Source organism: Calypte anna, chromosome 14 (genome assembly GCF_003957555.1).
Source record: "Calypte anna isolate BGI_N300 chromosome 14, bCalAnn1_v1.p, whole genome shotgun sequence".
Lineage (NCBI taxonomy): Eukaryota > Metazoa > Chordata > Aves > Apodiformes > Trochilidae > Calypte > Calypte anna.
This window is the reverse complement of record NC_044260.1, coordinates 8,841,403-8,853,743: the sequence shown is the minus strand read 5'-3', so window position 1 is coordinate 8,853,743 and position 12,341 is coordinate 8,841,403. Positions and strand designations below refer to the sequence as shown.

The 12,341-nt window shown below is 36.2% G+C and overlaps 1 protein-coding gene across 3 annotated transcripts in view; it reads left to right on the top strand.

Moving 5' to 3' along the window:
* The window catches only part of MRTFB (myocardin related transcription factor B), a 70,427-nt gene that overhangs the window by 25,102 nt on the left and 32,984 nt on the right, over positions 1 to 12,341 (top strand). The window contains exon 1 of one of the 3 annotated variants that reach the window (XM_008490340.2): positions 4,426 to 4,767. The exons of the other annotated variants lie outside the window; for them this stretch is intronic. Coding sequence (XP_008488562.2) covers positions 4,647 to 4,767 — 121 coding nt within the window. The 5' untranslated portion in view covers positions 4,426 to 4,646. Of the gene's footprint in view, positions 1 to 4,425; positions 4,768 to 12,341 lie in introns of those variants that run through there. 3 annotated transcript variants of the gene reach the window in all.

The following is a 12,341-nucleotide window of genomic DNA, read 5'->3' as shown; positions in this document are numbered from 1 at the left end:
ACCACTACAAGGAGGTCACTGAACAACAAAACTGCTCATTGATGTGCAATACTTATGAGCCTTTTGCAGATCATAGGCAGTATGGTGCATGACCAAATACTCTTCTTTTAAAAAATTATATATACACATATATGCATTAAACATACATAAAAGTAATTTTTTACATATATATACACACTTTGAAAGTATTTATTTATCTATATGTCTGTTTGGGCAGGGCTGAATGGTAGGAAATTTTTACTTAGCAGTGAATACTGCCAACATGTGCAGCCTTTGTAAATTTTATATTGCTGTAAGTGTTTGGGATTTTTCTGGGAAGAGTAACTCAGGTAGGTGGTGACCATAATTTGAATAGTTTGGGGGTTTGTTATCACAATGGTGGAGAATGTAGGCAAAAGTCTCCAGGCCTCCTGAGGTGATTCCTTAGTCACAGCATAGTGCACACAAATGTTTCAGAGATTACTCAAATTTTTAGTTTGAATTAAAAAAAAGGTTATACTTGGTGTTTTACTAGCAAAATAATATGAGAGACTTGAAATGTTTTGGGTTTTATATATTTATCTTAAATAAAAGCATAAGACTGTATGAAATTTACTGCTGAGTCGTTTGACAGATGTCTTCAGTGTTCAAAGCAAAGAGCGTATGTACTGGTATGGAAAATAAGGCTCTTTTTTACTAACAAGAAGGCAGAATGGAAATCTATTGTAAGTGGCAATCCCAGAGGGGGAACAGAACCAAACAAAAAAAACCAAAGTAAAAACTCTTAAGTTACAGTTTGAGGTGGTAACATTCTTACTGCTTAAAGAAGTAATAGACTAAGTTATACCAGGGATTATTTAAATTAATGTTTTAATTTGTGTAGTCAGACCATGGTTTTCCTATGTGAAGAAATTATTACACAGTGATGAACTGGATTATCCTAATAAAGGACCAAGAAATTCATCAAGGTGTGCATAAAACCACGATGAAATAAGCTTTTTTTTCCTACTTGTGGTAGTGAAATTAGATTAACTACTGAAGCCTGGTCTAATGAATTTTTTTTTTTAATTAAATGCATCTGTAGGGTTCTTTTTACCAGATTACAAAGGAATGAGCTCCATTTGATCTGAAGAGTCACAATGTACTGTTAAAGCAGTTGTTGCTTAGTTACTTCATGTTTAATGAGGTTGTAAAGTTGTTCACAGTTAGTGAACAACTCACTCACCAGATCACTGATACTTACAAAGATAATGGGGCTGTTAGGGTGGCAGCCAAGCAGGCAGTGGGGAGGTACAATGCTGCAGCATTGTTTTGTCCTGGACATTGTGATTTTAGGGAATATCTGTTCCCCAAAAAGAGGCACTTCCTCTTTTTAAATAATGCTTCCCCTACAGGCTGGAAGTTGGCAGAAGACTTGAAAGTCTGTATTGCAGGAGGATGGGAAGAAGAAACATTGATTACCCTCGATTAAGAGCAAACAAATGTTTATGAAAAAGTTGTGCAGTATGTTGCAATTAAATGAGATGTTGTTGGATTATGGAACAGATTGAAATGTTCCATTCTGAAGCCATTTTTCTTCATGTCAACCACTTGTATACAATATATGCAAATTAAATAAATTGAAATTAAAATGAGAGGTACTTCTCTCAGAAGATGATGTGAATTCCAATAGATTGAATTTTTTATTGAAAGAAAAAGCTTGTTTATTTTTCACTTCAATTACTGTTTTCATTCAATGATGCAGTTTGCAGTTGGGTTTAAACCTGTAACTGATAGATGCAGTGTACACTGCTTAAGATTTTCTTTTATCTGAAAGAGATATTTTTGTTTTGTTGTTCAATAGAAACTAGTGCTTGAGCCACAGTTCTGTTTTGAGCTCATTACACGTTTCTGTATGATCCTAAGTGTCATTTAGCTATTTGTACTGGTAAAAATAGCTCTTTGGAAACATGTACGTGTTTAAAAAACAGAACTCATTCATCCAATATTTACTTTGGAAATGAGTGCTTCTCTTCCCTTGATTACAAAATACTCTGCATTTAAGTACACAGTCAGCAGCAGAAAGATGAAAATTTAGCAATATGAAAAAGGTTTTTTGCCTGATTTTTTTTTAAATAATACCATCAGTTTCAAATGGCAATGCAGTTTCCAGCTGCCTTTTAGAAACTGAGCACAAAAACATTTCAAATGTAGTGGAGTTGAAAAACCCCAACCTTTTTTTTTGTAAATATTTTACTTTTCATGGGTTGTGTTCTATTTATTGTATAACTGCTAAAATGCAGGAAAGGCTTTAAAAAGTAGTAAAATAACAAACAAGTAGCTATTGTTTCACTAATAATTTTTCTTAAAAGGATTTGCTATAGAACCAAATGGTTAATTTGAATGGCACAGTATTGTTCCCACCATTGGAAGCCTTTCACCAGCTCTTTTAAGACAAATGTGGAACTGGCATCCTTTGAAACCAACAATGAAACTAACTGCTGTACAAAGTAGTTTTTTGTCATGTCAAAGCAATGACCTTCAAGACAGTTGTTATTTTTCAGATGTGTGAAGCGCACTCTACCCTTCCCATACAAAAATACCTCCTGTTACATATTGGTACACACTCACACTTAGAATATAATTGATCCATCCAAACAACTGCCCACTTCTCTGTTGCTACAGGAAAAATGTGGAGTTATAATCTGTATAGTTATAACTCTGTAAGATTCTATTTACTGGCAGATTTACATATTGACTCATTTTAATAAACAGTACATGTATTCTGTTTCATCTGGATTTGTTTGTTTGTTTGTTTTCTGAAGGTGTGGAGTTTCTCAACAGTAATTTTGTATCTTGTCCACAGTAAGTTTTCTGGCAGCAGACAGTGAAGAAATTGATTTGATTTAAGAAATTCTTCTACAGTGACTTATTTTTGTGTGGGTATGTTCAGTAAAAGTCACTGCAAAAGCACACATATTGGAATAGTCTATAATTTGTATATAAGCAAAATCTAATTTAAACTGGTAATTTTTATACAAGTGATGTGCAAATAACAAATCTTCAGGCTGAACAAGCTGCCTCAAATAATTTGTGTTACAAGAGATTATCTTTTGCCTGTGTTTTCAGCTCCTTAGATATCAAGGTTTGATACAGTCCAGTGAGCCCATATCACCTTTGAATCTGCAGTTCTGTGTAGATGTCTCCCTTCTCCTGGCAGTGGGGAGACTGGGAGAGGCTGCCAAGTCCTGCTGGCCAGGTCTCTGTCCTGCTGGCCAAGTCTCTGTCCTGTTGGCCATGTCATGCAGCCCCACACCCCATGGTACTGATTGCTTGCCCTGCGAATTCACTGTTAAGGTGAACATTCAGTGTTGAATGATTGTCTTGCAGACAGATCCAAAGCATGATAAGGTGGTTTATGGTTGTGGTTTTTTTGTTTCTGCTAATTAAGAAATTACACATCAGGTGTTCGTTATTGTATACAGATCTTTTCAAATCTGATGCCAAAAACTTGAGCCCATTTTTCTGAGTGGACCTGTTCTTTATAATTTCAGGCTGAGGGATTTAAAATACAGAGTAGGGGTATGGAAAACATGTATGACAGCATTTTTAGGCCAGAGAGAAGGGAAAATGCACCTGCCAGAGTTACTTGTTGACATGTAGTGCCTACTTAATATTATGTATAGTTTATTTTCTCATTTCTGATGAAATGTTAACTAGTCTGCTGTTCCTTCACCACCAATGCCAGATAATTAGAGGGGATCCATGTTCCCAAAATCCTGCAGATTTACACTGAACTTGATGACTCATGTAAGATAAATGGGACATGCTGGAGAGAATGGCAGATCAGAAGCTGTAGGAGGAAATACTCCAAAACCTGCTGGGAATAGTGGGATGTGTAACTGTAATGCAAAAAGGGAAATAATAAAATACTTTGTTTTCAGATAATCACAAGAAGGAACAGAATCTCTCTTACACTGCAAGGAAAGCCATAGAAATAATCCCTGGTTTTCCCACTGACCTCTGCGGGATAAATGTCTCTGAAACAAGACCTGGGGTTAAGGCAGGTGGGAAGGTTCCTCAGCATAACTTTTTTGAAATGCCAACTTGCACCTTTCTTTACTGGTGAAACTTAACCAATAATAAATGTGTCAGTCAGGCAAAGATAAAACATTTTACTGCCTACAGCACCGTGCCAGGGGAGTGGGGGAAGAGAGAAAGAAGGGGGAAAAGGGAGAGAATACCTCAGCAGTAGTTTGTCTTCGGTATCAGCAAATGCTGCTCCTTCAGCAATTGCTGGATTTATTTTTAACTGCCTGACTCATTCTTTGTCAGATGATTGACCATCAAGCTGCATATCGAAACACGAATGTGCAAAGGAAGCAAGCGTAACTAAAGGAAAAGGGGGAGTGGTTGTCTGGGAAAAGAGGTGGGCATTCAGACTTGTGCTTCACACGCTCTGTGCCTGCCGTCTGAGGGAGTTTCAGGCTCTAAAGCAGACTGAGCGTACTGCAGGGTCAACCTAGAAAGTGAAGGATGATGGCTGCTTTCAGCTGCACAAAGGCAAAACTGCTCATTTTTTAGGAGAAAGGACCTGGAAGCAGTGTTTGGGACAGCAGTGTGCTGCTTGGTGACAAATTAATTTCTTTTTTCTATGCTGGATGTTGCCATTCTAAAGGATTCTCATCATGATCGATAGCTCCAAGAAGCAGCAACAGGGCTTTTCTGAGATTTTACCTGCAGGAGATGTTAAGCCACTGAAGGAGAAGGAATGCCTTGAGCTGAACAGCCAGAAAAGTCTCAAGGAAGGTCAGTCACTTGCTGGTTGCGGTACAGAAAATGCAGGAGTACAGGGTAGATTCAGTTTACCAGCAGTCGTGGTATAATGCTGTATGTCAGGAATAATTTTCTGCATTAAGTGAGGTAGTGTTTGCTCCCTTGAAAAGATTTCTAAAAGTTAAGTTTAGAATTACCTGAGACTACTAAAATAATGATGATAACAGCTTGACAGAAATTGTGTTACGAAGAAAAATTAGTGCTTTTTCAGAGAAGCATGTAGTGTTGAATTCATGAAATACTCTGAAATTGTCCTGCAAATACTGCACACATTCTTCAGCATGAAGTGAAATAAATTTAAATAGATGTACTTAATATGACATTATTAAAAATAAAATTATAAATACCTCATTTTCAAAAATACTTTTCTCACTGTCTTTGTCTAGCATTTCCTTGTCCCCTCATACATTAAATTCGATTTGATTCTGCTTTCCATCTGTATGCATCCAATTTATGTCTCTTTAAATGATTGGTTTTAGACTATGTATTAAACTGATATAATGCACCAGCTTTTGTTTGTAAAATAGCAACAGTCTAAAGATATTTGCATCAAGATTCAAAGCTGAGTGGTGGTAATATACCAGATTCATCTGAAGCGGTATTTGTTAGGCTGCTGCAATAATACTGCTCAGAAATGGAAGTTGTTTTACTCCTGGCTGGAGGTATTCTTCTGGCTGGCTTGTTAAGGAGAAGGAAGAGGCTCCTTGAGGTCAGCTGTCAGCCCTGCTCAGAACAGTTTGTTAACTGGTGTGTAGTTAACAACACAGGATCGTTTCAGTTCCAAACTCAGATAACATTGTGCCTTGGCTTTTATCTTGTTATCTCTGGATTGTCTGGTGATTCAGAGATTTCTTCCTTGGTGGTTGAGGCAAGACTGCTGTTTCACCCCCTTCTACATGAGATCATGCCTTTCTCCAAATTTAAATGCTGCGTTTGTTTGGGGCATTGTTTGTTTTTGAATTTTTATCGTAGTAATATTTAGAATAGCAGAAAGCCCACATTCATTACTAAATTCAATTTATTTTTAAAAATCCCTTCACTTAGTTCTACATTAGGGCTGAAGAACCCCCTTATTTTTATATAATGTACTGATATCAAAAGCTTCTTACTGATTGGAAAGATAGATAATAAGTTGAGTGCTGATGCATGTGGCTGTGGGTAAGAGTGTAACATTCTGCTGCCTTTACAACAGGAAAGTACTGATTAAAAGTGACTGAAGAGAAAGGGCCAACACTGGCTTCTTGGTGTTTGCCTTTTCAGCTCTAAAGAAGCCCAGTTAAACCTGCAGCTGCTACCTCTGAAGCTCTGTGGGGCAACAGGAACAAAGAAAGATGGTGAGGAAGTGTGAGAGGGACAGAGGACTAAGCATAGTGGTGTGGAAAATACTGTAGGAAAACAAACCCCAACATAAGTAATGTAAGCTACCAAGAAATCAAGGGGAGAAAGCCAAGAAAAAAGAGGCATGGCGCATAGTGTAGGTGGGCTAATAAGTAACCATGGTAATAATTACCCTCAGTTTTCCTTGAAGATCTCAGTTATGTAGAAAGTGGATGAAAGAATGTTCATTAAAATAATGATGGTCTGTCAGAGTAGCAAAAACCCTGCAATTAGGGGACACTCACCCAGTCCAAATTAATGAATATTTTAGAGTTTAAATTATTCAGTGCATAATAGGAGATAGAACGGTTTTCTGCAGTCACTATCTTTCCTTGCTTTTCTCAGTTTTAATACCTGCTCTGCACTTTCACTTTTCCCCAGTGAATATTGCTTACCCTTTTATCTCTCCTATGTTTGGCAGCCTAATAATTAAAATAATGAATCTCTTTTTGAGAGTATGATGACTAAAGTATCTCCTCATCTAGCCTTTCTTCTATCTGGAGCTTAGAAAAAAACCAAGCATTTTCTTTCTTGTAGTATAGAGAATGAATTATAGAAAACATTGCAAATCTGCTTGATTTGCATCTAGAGAGACTGAAACAGAGCTTCATCTTTTTAAAGTTATGAAATATGCAGTTCAGGTATTTTGTAGATATTTTTTTTTAAATTCAGTTGAAGTTGTTAATCTAATCCTATTAAAAAACCACTCTAAATAATATGAAAGCACTTCTTACTTTACAGAACAGTATATTCTAAATTAGCATGTGGCATTCTCCCTTTCTTTTTCCTTTTTCCCCCTTTTATTCGATAATTCAGACAGTAATGTGGCTACTTTTGCCATCTGAATCATGGACTCTTATCATGGACACAAATACTTACAAATATCATCTATGAATGGTTAAAAGTGCAAACATTAAATGTAATTCTGTTGGCAAACCCAGGTGAAGTACATAAAGGTTAAGTAACTCAAGATGCTTCTTAATCTATTTTGCACAGGTTTGATAAATTTGAAAATTCTGAGATATTACAATGTGCTTATTTCAGTAAAGAGTCAATGAGTACCTAATGAGAATTGTTAGGTGTAGTTCTTTTTCTTTTCCTCTTATTATTTCTCTCTAAGGAGACACTGTCCTCAGCCAATTAAAATTAAGGGAATTGGAAGGTTAAATTTACAAGGATTAATTTTTTCTTTGCTTAGGCTAATGAATACTCTTAGAAGATACACATTATAGTTTCCTATAGCATTATAGCTTCCCATAGCACAGGAGGAAAATCTCTAATTATCCTCCTTGCTTGTAAATGACTCTTACCTAATTGTTACATACTGTCCTCTGAAAAAAGTTCTCAATTTTATCTGTTTTATCAAAATTATCTTTTGTGTGAGCAAGGAACAAATAACTCTTTGGCTCTGAGGCTAACCACACAGTGGTTGCTAAACAGCTTTTTCAGAGATTGCTGTAGCATTGACTTCTAATGTCAAGTAAGTGGACAAAATATTTAGGAAACAGAAGTTGAAAGCCTTAAATGAAGTCAGGATATCATTGTGCACACACTGAGTATGAAAGGAGGGTTAGTATCATCAACAATGCTCAATGCAACAATGCAACAATGCATCAACAATCATCAATACTAGGAACCAGGATTATATTTAGACCACAGATTGGAAGGTTTGTAACTGAGAAGTGTATCAAGTCTTGCTTTGTATCCTAAATTATTTTAGTATGAAGATTGCTGAGCTCCTGCAAGAGTGTATGACCATGCAGAAGTCTTGAAGACACAATATTAAATGGTGAAATAAATCAGTGTGTTCCTGGCTCAGGTGGGATTTCAAAGGAGATTGGATCCCAGTTTGCATTGTATTTTTCAAATACTAATTTAAGCTTCAAAGTTACCAGTTGTCTGCAGGTTGCTGTAAGGAAAAAAAAAAACACTAAACAGGAAGGAAATTTTCTTTCTACTTTGAAACATAATTTCTTTCCTGGATTTCTGCTGCCTTTAAATTTTACTGTTTTGTGAGGAACTGGAGACTGGCAAGTGTGTTAGGAAGAGGATACAGGGTAAAATGAGGGAAACCGTGATTTCTCAGGTGCTTATTGGAAATGTCTTCATGCTGTCTGGTTAATAGATTCCTAGATTTAGTTAGGAAGGATTTCTCCCCTTCCTCCCTTGCAATTAAATCAATATTGGATGAGAACTGTTTATTTAGCAGATTTCCAGCTATTGCTGGCATGTGGAGTATTGATGATACTCCTGATCTCCACCACTCTCCTGCAGTGCCATGTTAGACTTAAAGATTCTGTTGTTGGATTGCTGAGTTTTGTTGGGTTTTCTTGGTTTGTTTGCTTGCTTGCTTTGTTGGTGTTTTAGCTTTTTTTTTTAAGCTTTAATTTTGTTATGTGGTGTTTGGGGGTGTTTTTGTGACCTCTCATCAGTGGCAATCTATCAAGTATGTTTCTTGAAACACAAATAACAAGAAAAATACTGAAAAAAAAGTATTATTCCTGTTTTCTTAGATAATAAAGGAAGCACTCTAAACTTTGTGCACTGATCCTGTGAGGCTGTGTTAAGCTTAACTTTATGTATCTACCCCTAACAGTCTCTTCAATATCAGTGGGATGATTTCATATTTTACAATTAAGCTAGCACTTATTCTGCAAAATTTTCTTCAGTGTAGCACTTAAATGGTTAATAAATATATTGTAATCCCATTATAATGAACGTGTGCTTGGATACTTTCATAAAACAAGGCCACAATGTATTCATTTGATTTTGTATGTAATCTCTATACAATTAGAGGATACAGTGGCTAACCACCAGTTCTAAGGAATACTGCTGTGGCAACTGCAAGATTTCTTAAAAGTTTTATAGAGGCTTAGGATTGAGACTGCTGCTGCCAGAAGTAGGTGTATTCTCATCCAGCCCTACCCTGCTTACTGCCAGGCTCTTCCTTGTGTTGGCATTAGTAATTATGCAACCCTGAAGTGAGGAGGTATTACTGAAGAGTGCTTATTTCAACAGTGTTATTTGCAGCCACATCAGAACACTGACCTGACAGGCTGCATCTTTGCCGCTGTTGATACGACAGAAGCAGCTGAGGATGGAGGGAGGAAAAGACCATTTTCTTTTCATCAGTAATACTGTTTTAGAGCACATTAAGTTATGAAACCACATTCTGAAACCCATGTCTGTTTTGTTGCTATGCTGGAGGTTTCTTCTTTCCAGTGAAACAGGTATATACCTCAGCCTTTTTAATGCAAAGTCCTTCTTAATGCAGCAGCTTTGCTGTCACTTTAGGCAATCTGACTCATCCACTGAGCAAGCATCTGCAGGAATCTGATGTTGTCTACAAAGAAGGGTTGACACAATGCCATTGCTTTCATCCTACTTTGCACTCAGGCACCTTAGTATAAACCCATCTTCCTCAGTGTTTTGAAGGAATGTGTAATCTCGTGAGGTGGATGACCTCAGTGGGAATGGTTTTTGTTTGCTGGATCTACTGTGTCCAGGGGAAGCATTGAAAATGGAGGTAGAACCTTTTTGAGTGGGCTTGGCTGGAAATCATCTGTAATCATTGAATGTAATATGCTCCAAATTACCACAGAAGTCTGTAGTAGATTTAGAATATTAACCCAATTTTATGAGTCTGTTGACAGAACACTTCTTGGCTGACAGTAATATTTGAGGAAATTCAAATTATTTTTTAAAAAAATCCAAGACTGCTCAAAGCAGAGGAACATTTGCAAATTTAGAAGTTATAATCACTGTTAAAAATACATAAAGTATGCAGTTTTACTGAATACTTGTAATGTAAGCCTTTGTTTATTTAGATTTTCCACTCAAGGTAGATTTTTCTAATTTTAAAGATATGACCAGAATGGTGAAAAGTGCAGATTTTGCTTTTTAAACATACATGTGTATATATATATGTATTCATCCCAGCAGACATTCCAGTAAATTGTTAGGAGGATTGTGTATATTCTGGCTTGTTTCTAAGCAACACATTCCATTGCAATAGGATACAATACAGGTTGTCCTGTATCCTAGTCGTTTAAGATTCTCAGCTGATAATATTGTTATGCTTTGTATTTTTGTTTTAAATGTTTTTACATCTAGCTATCTTTCCCATCTAGCTTTTCAGTTTCTACTTTCAGTATGATGATGTTACTTCTGGAAACAGTTATATGTACACTATTACTGACTTACAGACAAAAGCTTTAAATCACAGTGATATAATTTAAAGGATTTGGAGGTCCACGAGATTATCTGAAATGGCCCCTTTCACTCACATGCTTTAGATTTATCCAGAACATTTCTAAACTGAAATTAAAGTATGACTGGAATAATTGCTGAAAATGAGTGTGCATCAGAGGCTGCTTCACTTTTCTTAATTATTTTGAATGCACTTTTAGCAGAAAAATCAGATATACAATAATTCAAAAAAGAACATTAAAAGTATATAAAATAAATATGGGATTTTGACTCATTTTTACTTTTTTATAAGAAATATATTCTGGCAGATGTGAAAGTTTTGAAGCCTGGGCCCAATAAAACATATTTACTCACACTCAGATGATGTCTGATTTCCTTAATGATGAATTTTTAAATTGAGAGTATTTAACATACTGTATCACCATCTTGAGGCTGAGAGGAGGTGATACAACAATTTAAAATGCATTTTATCTTTAAAATGCTGTACAGAATACACAGAATCATTTTCAACAAATTACAGGTAGCTAAATATTTTTCCTGATTTTTCCCTCTCATTCCTTCCTTTTTGGTGTGCCATTTACTGAAAAGTATGCTATGGTAACCTGATTTCTGATTTTGGACACGTCTAATGAGTATGGCAGGTGCCAACTACCTGCCATGTCCCATAACCTTCCTGAAATGTCCACCTTGCATATCACCTGCTCTTTCTTTTCCTTATTAGGTACAACATTCACTCTATTTTTTTGTTTTATGCACAGAAGAAATATTAGTTGAAAAGAGACATTTTTGTCTCAATAAAGCATTTAATGAATTATAAATAAGAGCACAACACTCCATATAAAGTTGAGAAACAGTCACAACTCAGGAGAATGCAAAACATAAATAATGGAATATTAATGTAAATTGGGCTGTTTAGAAAATGCCATCTAAACTTTTAAGTCCAAGCGGATGGCCAGGAATAACAACAGACTTAAGTACTAGATACTTGATTTTGGTAACTGTTGCCCCATGTTGAGAGGTTGTCTAGAATTCTAAAACAAAGATGATGTTTAGATACTTTTACAGTCCGCCTACCATCAGATATAATATTCTCCTCTGCTTTACTGTCACCCTGCTGTTCATATATATTTGTTAATGTTATAGTCCTGATGCCAAAAAAGTTTTAAATTACTCCACAATAGTTCATCTCCTGCAACACTGCTTCATTGCAACTCTGTCTGTTGTTGACATCTCCTGCTCTGTGTTTCAGCCTCAGCATGTCAGAGACCTTGGCTGCATAAAAACTCTTTTAAGCCAGCAGAAAGAAATGGAGGCTTGCTGTGTAACAGCTTTTAATCTAAAGGAAACGGCCCTGTTTCCAGCACTGTCTGTTTCCATGGCAGCCAGCCTAGCAGCCTGCACTGGAGTTTCTACTGCTCTTGGAAATTTCCAAGGGAGTATGTAGGAATGTTGGACATTATATTTTCCCTTTTTCATTTGCAGTTTTTAGGGCTTAAGTAGCTAGTATCCATTTCTTCCTGTTGTCATTTGAAAAAACTAAGGGCTGTCTAATGAACCCCTTCTCAAAGGTTCAGTGTCTGCTTCACCTGTGTAACTGTTAAATGTCAGCAACTATTTTCTGCTTCATAGTACCTTCTATAAAATGAAAAAAATTTAAATTTGATTTTTACAATAATCAGATATATAACTAGCTGTGCTAGATGTGGAAATACTAGTGCTGGAACTGTGCACAGTATGTGTTCTGTTTTTTTTCAAGACAAGATGCAGTGGTGAAAGCTTGTCAATCAGTGCAGATAGTGCTGTTCCTGCAGGACAACTATCAATTTATTTTTGGCCTCTTTACATTCCAGTGCTTGTGATTATATAGTACTACTTTGAGACATCTTTCCATAGGATACAAGTTATAGATTTGTAATAGAAATTACTTGTTCAACTTTGACAACAGACGTTTAAGTGTTTTA